General features: G+C 46.5%; 1 protein-coding gene across 3 annotated transcripts in view; it reads left to right on the plus strand.

Annotated features, from left to right (window-relative positions):
• ACSL6 (acyl-CoA synthetase long chain family member 6) overlaps window positions 1-20,586 on the plus strand; it is a 55,913-nt gene that overhangs the window by 27,721 nt on the left and 7,606 nt on the right. For 2 of the 3 annotated variants that reach the window (XM_080922701.1, XM_080922699.1), the window contains exons 10-19: window positions 2,211-2,284; window positions 4,162-4,239; window positions 5,556-5,690; window positions 6,134-6,268; window positions 7,951-8,046; window positions 9,286-9,358; window positions 12,881-12,969; window positions 13,689-13,805; window positions 17,765-17,908; window positions 19,709-19,810. In XM_080922701.1, coding sequence (XP_080778827.1) covers window positions 2,211-2,284; window positions 4,162-4,239; window positions 5,556-5,690; window positions 6,134-6,268; window positions 7,951-8,046; window positions 9,286-9,358; window positions 12,881-12,969; window positions 13,689-13,805; window positions 17,765-17,908; window positions 19,709-19,810 — 1,043 coding nt within the window. The remainder of the gene's footprint in view (window positions 1-2,210; window positions 2,285-4,161; window positions 4,240-5,555; window positions 5,691-6,133; window positions 6,269-7,950; window positions 8,047-9,285; window positions 9,359-12,880; window positions 12,970-13,688; window positions 13,806-17,764; window positions 17,909-19,708; window positions 19,811-20,586) is intronic. The other variant, XM_080922700.1, reaches the window with a different exon arrangement.

Consider the following 20,586-nt stretch of genomic DNA (forward strand, 5'->3'; position numbering starts at 1 on the left):
GGAATATTTTAAGAGGCTTAAAGGTTGTTTATAAAGTGACGTTGGAATGTGGAAGGAAATCTGTGTTTTAAAAGATCTAAGCTTTGGCTGGAGAAGAAACAAACCGAATTGAAAAACTACCAACAGTGTTGGTTTCATGCCTCAGTTGAGAAGGTTGCAGAGAATTTTCATCTGTGAAGACAACAGCCCCGAGTCTTTGTTGAGCATCCACGTGCTAGCCAGACCCACAACTCTGTGGTACAAGGATTGTTAGGTCTGTGACATTCCTCTTCTCTGGGTGCTTAGAAACCTTCAGAACCCGAAGGTGAAAATTTCCAGGTGACTCTCAGAATACCTTAAGGACTCCAGGACCTCGTAGGAGTCACGTCTTGAGGGTCAACCAGGAGAGATGAGATGTGGGCTCCGGCCTGAAGGAGCACTGGGGTAAAGTTCCAAGCACAGGTGAGGCCAACGCTGTGAATCCTTCTCTTTTCAAGAGAAAGACATCTCAGCAGCTACCTATTAAGGGAAACAGTCACTTCTTAGGAAACACCTCCTTCTCTGCCCCCCCCCCCAAACCACTGCTATGGTTGACATCACAGGAGAAAGCACCAGTTCACAAGCTGAAACCTCATCCGTCACATGTCTTAGGCAGAGGGACACCTCTGTCACTTGAATTAGAAGACAAGGCTGTGACTGATGCCATGGGTCACCCGAAAGATGAGCAAACAGGCCTCAGGGGATATAATTATGAGAAAGAATTTAAAGTGTCCCATGGTCACTGTAAGTCACAGAGGCTGAATTCAGAGACACAGTGTCCATCCAAACTAGGAACCAGTGGGCTTCTTCAAGACCTCCCTGTCCCTGTGGGCTTGGCATGGAGCAAGGACACAATCAATCCCCCATCATTCTCCCCTCTCTGCTTCTTCTCCTGCCCCCCAAACCTTGTTAGTGGGTGCTCTGCCTTCTTCTACCAAGTTTGGCATGTGAAATCAAGAACAAGGAAGTGGGTTGGGGAAGTTGGGTGATGGTTGAGTAAATATGTCTAAAGCTCATACTTTCCTTAATGGATGCCTTTCTGAGTTCTGATGTAGGCAGTGACTCTCCTGGGCTTCTGAACCCTCCTCCACCACAGCTCCTAACTGTCCACACCTAACTCCCTCCTCCAGTTTTATGGGGAGGGAGGGTGGATCAGTTGCCTTGCTCATTGATATGACAGAGGTAGCTTAAGGAAGGAAAGAAGGAAAAAGGTAGGAGGAAAGGAAGGAAAGAACAGAAGTTAGGAAGAGAGGAAGGGAGGAAGGGTAGTTTCATCTCAGCTAATCATTTAAGAAAGGATAGAGTCTGTCATGGTGGGAGGTGTGGCAACAGGGGCCTGAGGCAGCTGGCCACATTGCATCCCCAGTGAGGAAGCAGAGAGGGATGGATGCTGGTGCTCAGCTCTCTCTCTCTCTCTGCTTTAGTCACTCAGGGATACCAGCTCATGGGTTAGCCCTGCCTTTTACTCAGTTGGGTCTTCCCATCTCAGCCGGATCTCCCTGAAAATGCCTCATAGAGCAGCCCCGGAAGCTAACTAGATTCTAAGCTAACCATTACAGGGAGGCTCTGTTTCTCCTGGCAAACCAGCCTGGTGAACAAATTCCTCCTAAGAGAACATCCTCTCCTGCCTCCTCAGCCTGACCCTGATTGGAGAATGCTCCCACCTCTGGGTCTATTACTTGTTTGTGATCACTTCCTCTTCCCCTTTGTCATGGGGTTCCCTGGATCCCATAGTCATCTATGTGAGCATCAGTTTCAGATTAGGATTGAGAGAGAAGACTCAAAGACTCATTGTAACCCTCTCCAAAGAAATTCTCCTCACAAATTTTGCTTCTCTCTCCTTTTTTCTTTTGAAGGAGAAATTCACATAGCACATAAAGTTAATACCCTCTTTTAAAAACAGAGTCTCAGCCGAAACAGAGTCTCAGTCAATGGTCCAGGCTGGCCTTGAACTCACAGAATTTCTCCTGCCTCAGCTTTCAGAGAACAGAGACTTACAGTTGTGAACCACTGCATCTAGTTTCAACTAACGGTTTAAAACTTGTTTAAAATTTTAGCATTTGTTTGTTTATTTTGTGTTGGGGTTTTGTAACCACCCCATGTCATGGTATGCCATGCTACAGTACATGTGTGGAGGTCAAAGGGTAACTGTCAGGCTCCTAACAAAACCCTTTCTTGCCTTCTGTTTTCAGGGAACCCCAAAGGTGCGATGCTCACCCACGGGAATGTGGTGGCCGATTTCTCAGGCTTTCTGAAAGTGACAGAGGTGAATAAAGCAGACTTCCTACGCAGGCCTTCCTTGAGGACACACCTCAAATTTTTCTAGCAAGGGTGTCAACTTTTCAATATTACCGTGTGACTCTCTAGTCTTCAAATGTCTGGGCCATATTCACAGTCCTCCTGAGATGAACATGGTGCAATCGGCAGGAGAAGAATGTGGTCAGAGCCGTGCTTTATTGTTCTTAGGGCAGCTGGTTGCAGGCAGGAAGCTCTTGTTTTTACTAGGCCAACTTCACATTTACAACCACCTTCAACCTCTAACTATTGTTTTTTTTTTTTGTTTTGTGTTGTGTTTTGGTTGGGGTCTTACTATGTATTTCAGGCTGGCCTCAAATACCTGATGCCCCTGCCTCAGTTTCCCAGATGCTGGGATTACAAACCTGAGCCATCAGACTAACTTTGAGCACCGGTGCAGAAATGACCCATCCCCCAACATTCACTTGATATCAAAAGACTCTAAGAGCCCTGGGGTTGGGTGGGGAGCTTGTAAGCCTGATTTTATTTTTCACTTCAAAGAAATGAGATCCATGAGCTCCTGTGTGTGCCTTTATCTCAGAAGCAAGCCTCAGTGACTTGTTTGTCAAACAGGCTGGGTTTAATCTGGCTGTTTGGTGCTTAAGGACTACTAGAGTCTGAGAAACAGCGGCAGCTGCTAATTGTAAGGCTGTGCTTAAAGGTAACTCCACAAAGCTCACTTTCTTGGTCTGACAAAAGCATGGTAGTGTCTATAAACAGCTAAGGAAGGAGGACCTGTCCAAAGTGGGGTGAGTATGTGCTATAGCTTCCTTCAGGGGGAAAGGATGCCAGGCCCTTCCTCCACTGTGGAAACCGTCTGAGCGTGTGCTACATAGTACTGTGGGCCATTACACTCCAAATGCCAAGATGCTTTGGTGGGAAACTGAGGCATGGTTGCCTGCTGAGATCAGGTTCAGAGTCATGCCCCAAGATCTCAAAGTCTATCCGAGCCAGCTCCAAGGCAAGAGGAGAGCGAAGACTTGTACGGCAAGACAGAGGACAGTTAGGTCCCACTAAAGATGTCCCCGCCTTTCTTCGCTGGCCGGAACGGTCTGTCTCTGGGAACAGTCCCATCTGGGAGACAGCTGTGGGATAGTGCCCAGCTTTCGTATTCTCCTTTAAGAACAGCCCAGATTCCCAGCTGTGGCTTGCAAGGCTATGTCTGGCCACCTGTTTGTGGCTTGGCCTCTTTTCCTCCGCCACCCACCCACAACTCACAAAGCCGGCACAGACGGTATGTAGGCCTCTCTAAGCCACTTTCTCCACAAGGCCTAGAATGTGCCACCAAGCTGAGACTGTGTGACTCCTGCTCAGGTAGCCAGAGCAGCAGATGTTCCAGGAAGGGCAGGGAGGGGAGAGAGCCAGGCTGGCGCCAACTTCAACAGACAGACTACAAGTGAGGCGCAGGCCTTCGAGAGGAGACTTCCCTGCGGAGCCTGGCTCTGCTGGTTTATATGTGCTTCATGTGGCTCTTTGCTTCTGCAGATAACCTACACCCACTGGCGCTGCGACCTAACACTTCGCTTCCTATGCTGCCTCTCTCTCTCTCTCTCTCTCTCTCTCTCTCTCTCTCTCTCTCTCTCTCTCTCTCTCTCTCTCTCCCTCCCTCCCTCCCTCCCTCCCTCCCTCCTTCTCTCCCTCCTCTACCTCTCCTTCCCACCTCCTCCCCTCTCTCATCATTTTCCCCTCTCTTCTCACCTCTCTCTGTCCTCGTCCTCCCCCCCTCCCCCACTCCCCGCCCACCCCTCCCCCCATGACCATTTTTTTCTCTTTATTGTTTTATGACTCTCTCGTTGTCTTCCTGTCAGTGTTTCTTTCCTTTCTGTCTCCCATGCCCATCACCTGCAGAAAGTGATCTTTCCGAGACAGGACGATGTGCTCATCTCCTTCCTGCCTCTGGCTCACATGTTTGAGAGAGTGATCCAGGTAAGCCTCCTACCTGGCTGACTGGGACTTGCTTGGGCTCCTTGTGTTCTCTTGCAGAGTCAGTGGGCCCCCACTTGTGCGGATGTACACTTTTCCTATTTGCCTTTAGCACACATGTTTGAGCGAATGGTGCAGGTAAGCCCCTGGCATCAGGGAGGCACCCTCTGTGCCCAGAACCTACACTTAGGCAGGGTCTCACACATCACTGTGTGAAGTAGGACCAAAGGACTCCGTTCTTAGAAGGTAGCACAAGGGGCCAGAGGGAGAGGGCCTGGTTGGTGGCATCGGTTCCAAGAGCATGACAGACCTTCAGAAGTGCTTTGCTCTCCCGGCTCTGCGTGGTACTGCTCTGTGATAGCCAACATGCTTCTGTTCCATAACTCACAAACTTCTAAAGGCCAGAATGAAGCAGTAAAATTGTGGCATCAAACTGTCATGGCTCCTGGGCTGTAGGCCTGGACTGTGTGTTGGTCCTCAGACAGCTCTTATGAAAGTAGAGACAGAGCAAAGCGGGGAATTCGTATAGGATGGTGGAGTCAAAGAATTTCCCATGCATGTGTCACTGAAAGGGTCAGCCAGGGAATAAAATATATCTTTCAAGTATCCTTCTAATCCATCTAGTGGGGAGATCTGGTGTCGTTGGGCCTGGATTAGAACGACAGCCATTATTGTCAACCAGTTTTATGCAGCTGGGCAAGCCCTTTAACCTCTCTGAGCCTTTTGTTCTTCTCCCACAAACGGTCATGGCTGTAACACTGTCTCGCTTAAAGAGCTGCCCTGGGCACTAAAGAACAGAGCACACAATAAGGCTCTTCGTGTGATTCTGGCTCCATGGGAACCAGCCAGGAGCCCCTGGTCTCCCACCAGCCCTAGTAACCGAGGAAAATAGCACTTCATTCCACAGTTGCAGAGATGTCTCTGGGAAATCCAAAGCCTCTCTAGGAACCTAGAATAGACCGATTTGTCTCCATAATAGATGGTAGATAGTAGACTATTTCATAAACCTGAGTTTCCAGGGTGGGATGGGGTGACTCATGTCTAGGGTTGAGAGTGGGTGTGAAGGGGCAGGCACCAACAGGAATGGCCGTTCCAGCATCATTTCACTTGTCCTTCTCCCTAGCCCTGGTTGGGACTTTGTACAAAGGTTGTTGGTCGGTGGGTGGGTCACTTACCTGCCACTCAGTGTTTTATGGCGGCAGCCAGAGCTGGGTTGGAGCCCGGGTGTTCTCCATGGAGGGTAAAACTTAGGATAGCACTGGCCTGCAGCCAGGAGTAGCTACCCTAAGTGATCCCACCTTCTTATCCTCTTCCCTCAGTCTGTTGTCTACTGCCACGGAGGGCGCGTGGGCTTCTTCCAGGGAGACATCCGCCTCCTCTCAGATGACATGAAGGCTCTCCGCCCCACCATCTTCCCTGTGGTCCCACGGCTGCTGAATCGGATGTATGACAAGGTGGGTCCCACGGACTGGAGGGTTCTCATTTTCTGGTGTGGACAGAATCTGGGGTTCCAGGGGGGCTTTCCTTCCCTCCAACCCAGGTCTGAAAACTTGCCTCCTTCCTATGCTCCCCAACTTCTCCCTGTGCTTCTTTCTTCTGTTTCCTTCCAGCCTCCAAAACTTTGGTTAAAGAGACCTGACCTCCCTCTCCTCTCCTCCCCTCCCCATCCTTTCCCCTTCCCTCCCTCCTTCCTACCGCACCTCCTTCCCATCTCCAAAATGCACCTGGCCCTTGATAGCATTAACCTTCCTCTTCATTCTACAAATCCAGGGGCCTCTCACAAGTGTGCACAGGAATACGTGTCCTCTGCTGGCCAGTAGGGACCCTCTTTCTAGACTCTGCGATTAAAAGATAATCAGGCTCTGCTTGACTGCTGTCTCCTGCTTGTGTTCCTCAGATCTTCCACCAGGCAGACACCTCACTAAAGCGCTGGCTCCTGGAGTTTGCGGCAAGGCGCAAGCAGGCTGAGGTCCGGAGTGGAATCATCAGAAACAATAGCATCTGGGATGAACTCTTCTTCAATAAGATTCAGGTAAAGAGATGAGTCTGGGAGTCCAGAGTGATACTGTTCCCGGTGGGTGATCTCAGAGGAGAAATGGAGAAGATGACCCAGGGACCTGTAAGATGGTTATAATAATAATAATAACTCTTGTGACGCTGCTGAAGTTTTGGAACCATGATTTTTTTTTCTTAATTTTTAGAGATGTGTTGTATCTGCTAAAAAGCAACCTTACCAATGAGGACCCCTAGGTTGGCCATGCTCTGGGTCACAGCCTCACACCCATGCATAGATGGGCCGCACAAGCTGGACTCCATAGGACATTAAACAGAACAAAAACAGGAAGTTGGGAGAGAGGTGAGGGAGTCAGGGATGAACCCTGGTGGTCTTAACAGGAAGAGTTGGGGCATGAATGCAGTATGAGATTCTCAAAGAATTAATTAAAAATATTATATGCATATACATATACACACACAAATATATACATATATATACATTTATATACATATGCATACATATACACACACACATGCACATATATATGCACATATATACATACATATACAAATACACAAATATATACACGCATACATATACACACAAATACATATATGCACACATATACATACACAAATACATACATATATACACACATATATACATATACACAAATACATACATAAATACATACACACATACACAAATATATACAATTATACACACACAAATGCACACATATACACACATACATACACAACAAATACATACATTTATACACACGTATACACAAATACATATATATACATATACATACACACAAATACATATATACTCATATATACATATATATACATACAAATACATGTATATACATACACACATATCAAATATATACATATATACACACACATATACACACATACACACATATGTATTTAAAAGGTCCACAGAAAGTAGGTCCTTTGGCCTCCACTCTGCTGGGTGCTCAGGCCATTGTCCCTGGGACCTGGAGGCCTGGACTTCCTCCCAGTAAACTAGTAATGGTGAGCCTTTGTCAGGACTTACTTCTCTCCAGATAAACAAGAGTCCTCTCTCCCTTTTCTTGTGTCCCATCCCGTCAGCTTCTCCCAAATCAAGCCAGACCCTGTTCCTTCCCACATTGCAACCACAGTCCCCATGTCCTGCACCACCCTAGGAATCTTGTTCATTAGTGGTATCAGCTCAGTCTTCTCCCTGCTATTTTGTTTTTAGCCAAGAAAATTAATATTTAACTCTCTTGGCTCAACTTACAGAAACAAAGTGTTTCAAGTATCCTTTGTCCCCTGCAGAGCATAGTAAATAAAGCATGGTATTGATCTCTACACAAGAAAAAGCCAATGCCATTAGAATGGAAGCTGGAGCTGGAGAAATTGTCTTAAGTAATTGTTTTGGAAGCTGATGAATAATGGGCATGAAGAAGCAGCGGAATCACTTAGGGAGGGAGAAGCATGGCATTTTAAAAAGAATGGAATAATGGCACTTAGAGTTGGTCACAGAAGCGGACAAATTGCGGGTTACCTTGTTCATATTTATTACAAAAGAGAAGGGACTTTCTCAGCACGAAGCTCTCTTCCTGATTCGAGCGCCAGCATCCAGGGGCCAGCTGTTGAGAGCAGACCTTCGAGTGAGGACCATGTTGTGTGTCGCCATCGCTGGCAGCTTCTGTCTTTCCACAGGCCAGCCTTGGTGGGCACGTGAGAATGATTGTTACTGGAGCAGCCCCTGCATCACCAACAGTCCTGGGATTCCTACGAGCAGCTCTGGGGTGCCAGGTATCACCATCCAGGGCCCCCCTCGGGGCTGGTAGGAGGTGTGCTTGGCAGCACACATGTGCAGAGGAAGATGCCAAGGAGCCAAACCTTTCATTCCATGGGTAATAAAAGCACACAGCCACAGAGAGCTAGAATGGCTTTGCCACCTTTTTAGCACCCCCAGGAATATCCATGCTACGAGAGTCCTTTACCTGGAACCTAGAAAGTTTTAGCAAAAGGAAAAAGAATCAGATGAAATTATATATATTTATATACACATTTCTATATAATATATTAATTTATGCATGATATAAATGTATATATACACATATATGTATATGTGTATATGTATGTGCACATATACATATATACATATTTATATATAATATAAATGTGTATATATATGTGTGTGTATGTATATATATATATATATATATATATATATATATATATATATACACACATATATATATCTCAATGGTTAATACTTATGAGTCTTTCATAGGACCTGAGTTTGGTTTCCAGCAACCACATGGTGGGTCCCAACTCCAGTTTCAGGAAATCCAGCACCCTCTTATGACCTCCACTGTCACTGTACATACATGGTGTATATACATATATACTCAGCCATATACATACACATGAAAAAAATATGTTTTTTAAAACGAAAACTGTAAATGCATCCTCTGTGTGCTGGAGACTCTGTACTATACTGCCCTGCCTCTCAGCTCTCCACAGCCTTCAAAGCATCTCCTGTCTCAAAGCAAGAGCACAAGGAAAGAACAGCTCATCTGTGTGCTGTCAAGTTCCCACAGAGACAGGGTATTGTGTCATGGCCATAACAGGGCTTCAAGGGAAGCCAAACATGTTTATTTCTTATACACAATGCTTAAGTAATTTTATGCTTTAGATGCCTTGAACTGCAGGGCCTGGAGAAGAACATCAAAGATAAAATCAGATCCATAGTAGAGCTAGAATATTTATCTTGAGTATGCATCTATCCTAATGAAGACAGAACCTATGGTTAAAAACTGGCCAGAAACCTTTATTTCAAACCACACAACCTAAGCGCTCACGGTTAAAATTAGCAGCACAACCTTGCTGTCCTCAGTTCCACCAGTGTCAGCTACCCAGGGCACCATCCCCAGCATCCTCAGTTGGGAGTCGCAGATGGTCAGCGGGAGGCAAGCTGGCCAAAAGGGGCCACCAGACACTTCTGAGACAGTGTGGCTCACATCACGGTTTCTGTTTTGCTTGGAGGTCTATGAAGGTTATGGGCAAACCGAATGCACAGCTGGGTGTACCTTCACAACACCGGGGGACTGGACATCAGGTAAGAGAGCTCTCGGATGTGGGGAGGGGAGCCGGGAGCAGGAGGTGTGGTGATGTAGTGAGAGGTGGTAGCAGGGGACTGTCTGAGTTGTGATACTGTGGATCTAATCTTTTCTTTGTTGCAGTTTTTTTTACACCTTTGTATTTTAAAATCTTTATTTGTAATTTAAAGCTGCATTTATTTACTTACCTTGTTTATATGTGCACGGATGTGCGCACACACCCTGGCATACTGTGGAAGCCAAAGAACAATGTTTAGAACTTTGCTTTACCCTTCCATCGTTTGGATTTCTGGGACAAACTGAGAGTCTTCAAACTCAACAAGCATCTTCGCCCTCCTGCTTCTTGTTTGATTGCTTTGTTTTCTGTTTTTGTTTTATAACTAGAAGTTGTGCAAAGTGTGGATCACAGGCTAGAATTCCATGTGGTAAATACTTCTAATACCAGCACACTGAGCATTATAGATTCTACACAACTACACTGCTCTGCTTACAGTCATTTTGCAGCTGGGTTTGTTTTTTTTTTGTTTTGTTTTGTTTTGTTTTTTTGTTTTTTTTTTAAATACAGTGAAAGACACAGTCTATGCGTTGAATGTGACTTGTAACAGACAACTCTCCCTTCTTAAAAAAAAAAAAAAGCTGTGTGAGTGTTTTGCCTGTATGTGCATATGTGCACAATGTGTGTACCTGGTGCCTGTTGCAGTAAGAAAAGATTGCTGGATCCCTTGGAACTGGAGTAATGGGTGGTTGTGAGCCAATAGGTGGGTGCTAGGAACCAAGCCCCAGTCCTTTTGGAAGAAGAGCAAGTGGCCAACTGCCGAGCCATGTCTCGAGCTCCTCTGGGGACTATGTCTTAAGGATCGAGGCTCCTGCAGTGTATCTACAAGGCAGTGGCAACCTCAGAAAGGAGGATGTCCATGCACACTTTCATTATAAGGAGATTCCTTCTAGGCAGACAGAAGTAGGTCTGTAGTAGTTAGCTTTAGGGTCACCAGTCACCAAACTCAGACTAGACACTGAACAAACTTGGAAAGCACCCAGCAAGAGAATTCTTTAGCACGCTCCCCCTGGGTCCACCATTTGTGTTTATGTTTGTTCAAACACAAGCTGAAAAATCTGGACTAATGTGCATGCAAAAAGGAAAAAAAAAAAAAGCTAGTACATGCAATCGAATTTCACAGGTAGGTAGACTCAAAATGGAGGCTGCATTTGACTGAGCCAGATAAGAAGGGATTTTCCCCCATGAACTCTGTCTCATTTCACTGAAGCTGGGTGAAGGCTGTTTACTTCACATACAAACTTTTTGCTCATTCTCCCACTGACAAATATTCTTCAGGAACTCTCTTTGGAAGTCATGCTCACTAATTTAAAAAAATTATTTAAATATTTAATTTTAATTATACATATGTGGAATATGCATGTGAGTCCAAATGTCCACTGGGGCCAGAAGAGGGCATTAGATCCCCTGGAGCCAAAGTTTCAGGTGGTTTTTGAGCTGCCGAATGTGGATGCTAGAAAACAAATTCTTCTCTGTAAGAGCAGCAAGTGAGCCATTTCTCCAGCACCTAGTCCCCCCTCTCCGTGAGTATGTGTGTGAGTGTGTGAGTGTGTGTGTGTGTGTGTGTGTGTGTGTGTGTGTGCCCACTGTACCAAGCCACCATTCCATGAGTTCTATTTCTTTTGGATACTTTCATTCTTTAAGAAAAAATGTGTTTATTTATTTGTGTGCAGAAGAGAGCACGTACATCTCACAGTGCACTGTGAACATCAGGAGAAAGATTACATGAGTCAGTTCTCTCCACCATGTAGCCTCTAGGGATCAAACTTAGGACGCAGGGCTTGGTGGCAAGCCCCTTTCCTCACGGAGCCCAACTTACCTCAGACACCATCCTTAACATTTTCTCGCTTAAAACTGTTGAGTTTTTAATTCATCCTGGAAACCCGAGGAGGCTGGGCGAGAGAAAACGGATGATTCTTTGTATAGTATCACAACAGGTTTGGCATCGTGTCTTCTAAAAGAGAAACTCAAGTGCCACAGCCTTTTTTTTCATACCCACAACACTTCTGTTCAGCACCTTGGCCAGCACCTGCCTAGCACTCCATTTGCCTCCCAGCACGTGAGGCAAAGACCACAAAGGCTAGTGAATGACTTAGATAGGATCTTGTGGCTGAAGTGCGTAAGATCATCAGACTTCAGAATCTGACTTTTTTTCAGGGATGAGTAACTGCATCCTGGTTTTATATCCCTTGCTTACCTAAGAACAATATTGAGTATAATAGCATCAGTATTGCCTAGGTGCCTGTGAGAAATACAGACCCTCATGCCTTATCCCAGACCTCAGTCCAAATTTTCAGTGTAGCAAGCACTGTAGGCTGTCTCTGTACACACCAACCACGAGCCTGACTGGGGAAAAGAAATGGTGGTTGTAGTTTACGATCCCTGTATAGCTCACACTGGCCTCAGTCTTCTGATCATCTACAGTCATCTCCTAGATGATGCTATTCCATGTGGGCATCACTGTGCCTAGCTGGGAAAAAAAGTGCTTTGATGTGGGCACACTGTAAAACCTCCCAACCATGTGCATGGTGGAATGAGACTCCCACCTCACTCAAGGTCTCCATGTAGGTTTGCGCTAGGTCAATTATGCTGGTCCCACTCTGTAAGAACCATAAGGGTCAGTGAGTGGTTCAGACAGAGGTAAAGGCTTGTGCTACCAAGCCTGACAATCCCCAGAATCCACATGATAAAAAGAGAAAACTGGCTCCTCCAAGCCATCCTCTGACCTCCACACATGTGCTGTGGCATGTATACCTGTACCTGTACATACATACACACACACACACACACACACACACACACACAATAAATGTAGATAAATTAGCCAATGTAAGTTTCACGTGGTGGTGACCTCCTATAATTGCAAGCTGGTAAGGTTGACACACAGAACCACAAGTTTGGGGTTAGCCTGGGTGGTATAGTGAATTTCAAGACAACCTGAGCTACACAGAGATCTCTGTCTCAAAAACAATCGTGTGTGTGTGTGTGTGAGAGAGAGAGGGAGAGAGAGAGGGAGAGAGAGAGAGAGAGAGAGAGAGAGAGAGAGAGAGAGAGAGAATATATATATATATATATTGAGATATATATATATATATATCACTCTTTGCTTTTCCCGAAGCTTAGTTTCATTCTAGGTTAGTCACTGTCAACAGCACATACATAAAGGTGTGTTACTCTGGTCCCACAGCCAGCTCCCTGCTTTAACCCACTTGGGGGTTTGTTTCCATCTTTGTTTTGGCTCCGTTTTGTTTTGTTAGAGGTAAGACCTCATGTGGCCTAGGCTAGCCTCAAACCACTTGCTAAGCAGTCTAGAATGACCTTGCACTCCTGATACTCTTCCATCTACCTCTCAAGTTCTGGGATTATAGGCATGCTCCGCTCTACCAGGATGCTTGGGGATTCCCCAGGGATGTCAAGCATCATCAGTGCCAAACCACTGACTAGCGGCCTTGCTCTGATGTCCTAGGGCACGTAGGGGCACCTCTGCCCTGCAACCATATCAAGCTGGTTGATGCAGAGGAACTCAACTACTGGACCCACAAAGGAGAAGGAGAGGTGAGGTTCAAATATCACCTTTTGCTTCTGTGGATGCCACATATAGCCAAGCAGAAGCAAAGGACGGTGGGGGTAGAGCCATATTTTTCCCCTTTACCTGCATGAAAAGTCATTTCGAGTTATTCATGTACTTGATTCAACCAACCCCACTGAGACTGAGTGGTCCTAAATCAAGAACTTTTAAGTTCCGGACTTTAAGAGAGGTACCCCTCCCCAACACGTGCACCCCGTTGTGGCACAGGTTGCTGCAGTATATCTTGTCTCTTCGGAAACATGGCCATACATCAAATAGGCCAAATGAAGTGTGCTGAGCTGAGCTGTTCTAGCTCAGCCCTAGGGAGTGGGTGGAGAATCTGCCTTCCTGCCAGCCGTGAAGCAGGGGCCCCGGCATCATTGGCAGGATCATCCAGCCATCAGTGTCTGCAGCGTATCCCAAAAGAGCATGAGCCAAGGTCAGGGACTCACAGTGAATGAGGGAGAAGTAGCAAATGAAGAAAAGATGGCCAGTGCAGGGAAGACCCTGCTTCAGAGAAGGCAAGGGGCCAGGTAGAAGGGCAGAGACAGCAAAGGGGTTCTTTACACCCTCTGGTCCTGTCACAATCTCCACAGTGGCCCTCCAGTAGACGGAGAGCACACTTTTCCTCACACCCGCTGACAGCCTGTCAGTGTTGGAGCTCTTAAATCCTGACTGAGCAAAGCCATGCCATTTGCCCCCACAGATATGTGTGAAAGGACCAAATGTGTTCAAAGGCTACTTAAAAGACGAGGACAAGACAAAGGAGGCTCTGGACAGCGAAGGCTGGCTTCACACTGGAGACATTGGGAAGTGGCTGCCGGTACGTAGGTTTGGAGGCGGTGCTCCACACATCATGTCCGTGATGCGTGGGTGTGCAAACCAGCTCACTGAGGGAACACGTGTCCATATGTGCGCCCCAACCTTGTCCCATGTTTTCTGCCCCCGTTGCCCCAATGAAAGTGGGCTGTGTGGAGGGCAGGACTTGGGGCTCCCTTAAAACAACTTCCTGTCTTTCATGGAATCCAGAAAAAGTTTACTGGTGTGTGGAGGCTGGTGGCTAAGTAGCAGGAAGTGCATTTCTTGGGCAGATCTGAGAAAGTCAGTGCGTAGTTAAGGTTTTATTGCTATGAAGAGACACTATGACCACAGAAACTCTCATAAAGGAAAACATTTAATGGGGGATGGCTTACTGTTCCAAGTTTTATTCCCATCATGGTGGGAAGCGTGGCAGCCTGCAGGCAGGTATGATGCTAGAGAGAGTTCTACATCCAAATGAGGAGCCAGCAAGAAGAAAAGCAGCCAGTGGGGCTGGCTAGGGCTTCTGAAACTTTGAAGTGGCACACTTCTTCTAACAAGGCCACACCTACCCCAACAAGACCACACTTCCCAATAATTCCACTCCCTTGAGCCTACGGGGGCCATTTTCACTCAGACCACCAGAGCCAGGGACATTGGCCCCCAGCTGAGAGATTGGCTCTGGAAAAGGGAAACACTTGGCATTGGTAGATAAGGGATATTCAGTCCCTTTGACTCTTCTGGAAGTTGTTCTTATCAGCCTGAGCAAGGCTACACTCCTCTTGCACTATACCCTGGCCCATTTGTAGGATAAGAAACTGAATCTTCACAGCATTCTTTGGCTATGCCTACCAGCTCTTTAGCCCAAACAAATTTGCCTCATTCTCTCATGTAAAAAGGTATTACTTCCCCTCCCTTTCTTCCTCCCTCCCTCCCTCCTTTTCTCTTACTTTCTTTCTTTCTTCCTTTCTTTCTATCTTTCTTCTGTCTGCCTGTGTGTGTGCATATGCACACACACCTCATGGTGATCATGAGGTCAGAGGACAACTTGCGTGCACTGATTCTCTCCTCCTACCATGAGTCTCGGAGCTCAAATTCAAGTCCCAAGCCTTGACAGCGAGAGCCTCTACTCATTAAGCCGCCTTTCTTGTCCACGTCGACTTAATTTAAAAATGAGAATAACCGCGTTATTTGCCTCTACCAGGATGTTGTCACAATGAACAAATGAGATCACAGCTATGAAGCACTTAGCACAGTGCCTGGCAGGCATCAGACACTTGTGCAAACACTTTGGGGGGGGAGATGCTATCGCCAACACCCAGAGCTTTTGCCTGGTGTCACTCAGCCATAGGGCCTCTCTGTGTGTCTGGGAAGAACATACATTTTTTTTATTTTTATTTTTATTTATATTTATTTATTTATTTATTGGCGAGAGTAGGGTTGAGGGAAGAAGCAGAGGACAGGTACTTACTGGACCTGAACTCAGGCCAAGAGGATAAGAGAGACAGGAAGAGACAGTTGGGCCAGGATCAGTAGTCATCTCCATCAGAAGGCCCACAGATGTGTAGGAGAGGGGCCGGAGAGGCCTGTGGGACATGGACACCCTTGGAGGGAAGGTGATTGAACCAATGATTGAGACTCAAGGCCCTGCAATCACTGTTATCAGTTCTTGCTTTTATGTATTGGTAGTAGTGGGGATGATGATGATGATGATGATGATGATGATGATGATGATGATGATGATGATGCTGATGATGATGATGATGATGATGTGACTGTAATGGTGGTGGTAATGGTGATGGGGTTCTTGAGAGGTCTTTCTGTTTAGCCCTGTGTATAGCCCTGGCTGAACTCAAATGTGCTGCCAACCTCCTGACTCAACCTCCCAACTGTTGGGATTATGGACATGGGCCATAATACCTGGATCCTATATTAGTTTTTTTTCCCACAAAAAATACTATACATGGCTTCATAAAGAGATTCTATACATGTCTCAGAACAATAAACACTGAAATCTGAGGCACCGAGCCTGACAGAAACCGCCACCATTTCAGGCTTGGCAGGAAGTGAGTGGGTAAACTCCCATGAAGCAGCTGAGGTACTCAAACCCAAGACACCCAAAGAGCGGCCAGCAGCCATGGAGTCAGGATCAAAAGTTGTCATCATTTCTAAATAAGGGCTGAATCTTCACTGAAACTGTTTTTTCCACTCGAAATGGGTGTTTATTCTTCCCACGTCTCTCCTATTGGACTGACTGTGCGTTCACGGCTTAGGTTCATCGTGGCCATGACGTGGCTCTCTTGCTCTTCTGTACGCATGTTTCTGCCTTTTTGTTTCTATCCATAAACAAGATCAATCTGTAATTTTCCTTCTAAGATATGACTCTGGTTTGGGTGTCAGCTTATCTGAATGAGCGGATGGGTGGTGATTTTGACTTTTTTTTTTTTGCCCCATTTTCTAACAGATCATGTCCAAGGCTTCAATGATATGTTTAAGAAACATTTGTGCCTTTAAAACTTATTGTTTTATAGTAATAGATAGCTAAGAAGTCCTCTAATCCAGAAAGACCTGGGTCTCAACCCTGAGTCCTCTGTCCCCTAGCCCTGTGGCTGTTGAAGGAGTTCAGAAATTCCTGACTAACAGGATCAGTCAATGCGCCCTCGCTTTCTTCAGAGGAGCAGAGGTGACAACCGCCAGCTGTTGTTACAAAGACCAAAGAAGCTAGTGCAGGAGAAAGCATCAGGGTTCCAGCCCAAGTGTTGAGAAAGACAGGCCCGCTTTCTTTTCCTTTCCTGGAGAATTGCTCTGGCCCTGGAGGACCAAACATGACGTGAGGATGGAGGGTGTGCAGGAGTCTGTCTGCTCAGAATGTGGTTGGTTTCCATGGGAGGAGAAAGGTAAGCATGAGGGAGTCTACCAGTGAGGATTGATGGGTCTGAGCCAAGAGAAAGAGACAGGCAGGCAGGCAGACAGACAGATAGACAGGCAGGCAGGCAGGCAGGCAGGCAGGCAGACAGACAGATAGACAGGCAGGCAGGCAGACAGGCAGGCAGGCAGGCAGATAGACAGGCAGGCAGGCAGGCAGGCAGGCAGGCAGGCAGACAGACAGATAGACAGGCAGGCAGGCAGGGTTGACCCAAGGTTAGGGCAGACTTAAGGACAATGATCTCAAAGAGATCTCAAAGATTCCGGGTGAGCCATATCCTAGATGGACAGATTTTTTTACAGACTGATAGCAGTCACTAACCGTGATGAGGCCTGGGAGCCCAGGAAGAGCTCTAGCTATCAACTTAAGCCTATGGAAATGTCTATCCCTAGTGTGCTGTTCCCAGAGATAACGAAAGTACAACATTCATGGCTTATGTGCCAATTCATCACCCTAGGAACTCACAAAGGTCCCAGGGTCAGAGGGGTGAGTAGAGTCCCGGAGGCCACGGGTACCAGCACTCATTCCCTGTTCTCCCTGCCAGTGGGTGCTGGGAAGATGATCCAGTGGTTGGGCAAAAGCACAGGCTCTCTTAGGAATCTGCTTTCAACCAGGAGATGGCAAGGGCACTGTGGGTTTGAGGCTGTAGCTCGGGCAATAGACGCTAGCGAGGTCAGAGAGTGGATCTGGAGATGTTGGTGAGAAAAGGCTGATGCATTGGCCTAAGCAAGAGGAGCCCTGATGGGCCAGACTTGGATCTGAGCAGAGGCAGATGAATGCCTGCTTCAAGGGGCAGGGCGGCGGGGGTCGAAGGTGTCTGGGAAGACCTGGGAAGGTAGATTCAGGGGGATGGTGGATGCTCAAGGTCCGGCAGAACTGGCGTGCCATCACCTGTGGTGGGTGATGGCTCCATCAAACTCCATGCAACATCTCTGTAGACACAGAGCACGGCAGCTCTGAGGTGCTGGGGTGTACAGGGTAAGTCGGCACCGAGGAGGGGCGGCTCCAGCTTGGAAATGGAAGCGCTGTCTTAGGAAGCTGTCTGTTCCACTCCACAGGAAGGAACGCTTAAAATCATCGATCGGAAAAAGCACATATTTAAACTTGCTCAGGGGGAATATGTTGCGCCGGAGAAGATTGAGAACATCTACATCCGGAGTGAGCCTGTGGCGCAAATCTACGTCCACGGGGACAGCTTAAAGGTGAGCACCACTGCTCCAATGCTCCCACGCATGCGCCCTCCGGATTGCAGTTTGATTTCTAGTCAACAACCAGGATTCGCTCATACATTTCTAGTCAAGAGGAAACACTCCTTTCTAAAAGAGAAAGTACGGGGCTTGGGAATCTAGCTCACTGAGCAAAGTACTTGCCTGGTACGCAGGAAGTCCTGTGGTCTGCGCCCAGCACCACATAAAACCAGCCAGGCACGGTGATGCCCGCAGAGGCGAAAGGATCCTGAGTTTGAGGGCAGCCTCGGCCTCAAAGCAAAAACGCAAAAGAAATCTTAATTACTTAGGATTTGGTTAATTGCAGTTAGGGCAAGTGAATTTCTTGAAGACAGAGAAAAATAGACATTTCCACTAACTTTTAATGCATGCCCACTAACTTCCAAGGAGGTTTCTTGAAACAAAATATTAAATAAAAATTCAGTATTTTTGCTTTTCTGATTGTGTGTGTGTGTGTGTGTGTTGCTGTGGGTTGAACTCAGGACCTTACTGCATGCTAAGCAGGTACTCTACTACTGAGACTGCCGAGGTGAACCACCCTCTAAGCACTGCTGTTTCAATGTTAATATGCAAATCAGTTGTGCAGGTAAAGTAATATACTAATGCAAGGAATGTTACTGATGATAATATTGCTTATCAGTATTGAAACATTTGCTGTCAATATCATTTAGGACACGGTCAGAAAAACCAGAAAGATATTCTGTGGTATCAGAGTTGTTGACCCTATTCTATCCTGTGCATTTGTTTATAGAATTACACCTTAAATCACTTTTTAAAAAAATACCCAAAAAATTAAAACAGTTCTTCACGAATAAGTTGGAAGTAGTTCGGAAGTTCTGGAAGATGTTCTGGCTCACAGAATTTGGATCAATAAAGTTGTTAGATTAGCATCCTCCAAGATATGCAGATCTGAGGTTGACATAAATATCTGGGGGGTATATTAGATGTATGCGCATGTGTGTGTGTGTGTGTGTGTGTGTGTGTATGTGTGTGTGTGTGTGTATGTGTGTGTGTATGTGTGTGTATGTGTGTGTGTGTGTATGTGTGTGTGTGTATGTGTGTGTGTATGTGTGTGTATGTGTGTGTGTGTGTATGTGTGTGTGTATGTGTGTGTGTATGTGTGTGTATGTGTGTGTGTATGTGTGTGTATGTGTCTGTATGTGTGTGTGTATGTGTGTGTGTATGTGTGTGTGTGTATGTGTGTGTGTATGTGTGTGTGTGTATGTGTGTGTATGTGTGTGTGTATGTGTGTGTATGTGTGTGTATGTGTGTGTATGTGTGTGTGTATGTGTGTGTATGTGTGTGTATGTGTGTGTATGTGTGTGTATGTGTGTGTATGTGTGTGTATGTGTGTATGTGTGTGTGTATGTGTGTGTATGTGTGTGTATGTGTGTGTATGTGTGTGTGTATGTGTGTGTATGTGTGTGTGTGTATGTGTGTGTGTATGTGTGTGTGTATGTATGTGTGTGTGTGTATGTGTGTATGTGTGTGTGTGTGTTTTAACTTTGGGCTTTTGGAACTGGAGTTTGAACTCGGGGCTGAAGGCCAGCTAATCAAATACTTAACCACTGATCAGACGTGTGTCAGCCGTGACCAGGCCGGAGCATATGGCACACTAGTGGAAGTGTTTTATAACCCCTGAACAAATGTTTCACAACTGTAGACTTATTTTTAGGAAAGGGTGGAGTCTGAGAATGCTGAGAGATTATTTTTAATGCTGGCCCATAAACCAGTGCTCTAAATGTTGTGACTGTGCTTCTCTGGTGGGCTTTGTAGGCCTTTCTGGTTGGCATCGTTGTGCCTGACCCTGAAGTTATGCCTTCCTGGGCTCAGAAGAAAGGAATCGAAGGGACCTATCAGGAACTCTGCACAAATAAGGTCTGTACCCCCAGGTGCCTCCTGACAGGCTGTTGAGCATTTTATAAGTCACATAAGAAGAGAACAGAAAAGCCGACAACCGTGAAATCTAAGTGCACAAGATGTGTCTGGTATTACTTTACACATTGTAGGAACCCTAAACCAGAGATCTATCCTTGTGTGGTTGCTGAAGACATTCCTGCTTTCTTTTTAGAAGTGGAGTAAACCATTGGGTTCTTGGGACCAGGAGCTATCACACCAAGTTTATCTAACCCCACTGCTCCCCAGCTTGGAAGGGAGCTGTCCAAGAGGAGGTGATTTGTCCCGGACCACACAGCTGGTTCAGAGCAGTCAGATGTGAACACAGGCCCTCTGAGCCACTGGCTGTGCCCTTGCCAAGGGAAGGTGGATCTCATGTGTACTGAACAGAAACAGTAGCATAGCTCTTTCCTCTTAAAGCATCCACCAACCCCAGCATCAGGGAATTAATTGTCTTGTAATACATCTAGGGTTGCTGTTCAGCGTTTCGGCAGCAGACATAGGCCAGCATCTCTGGCTCTATTCTCCCTCCCTGAGCCCTGAGCTTGCATAGGGGTGGCAGCATTTCCACACTGTCCGTCAGACCGATAAAGCAAAGCATGCCCCACCCCACCCACGGTGACCTCTTGGGCCATTCGCCTCCCTTTCTCTCCTGGAGAGAGGTATCAATTGGCATGGCACCGGGTTACCCCTCAACAGGGAGGGGACTGAGAGACCATGCATCTGCTCTGTCACTGGTTGACCTTAATTCAAAACCT

This window comes from Micromys minutus (assembly GCF_963924665.1).
Source record: "Micromys minutus genome assembly, chromosome: 10".
Classification (NCBI taxonomy): Eukaryota; Metazoa; Chordata; class Mammalia; order Rodentia; family Muridae; genus Micromys; species Micromys minutus.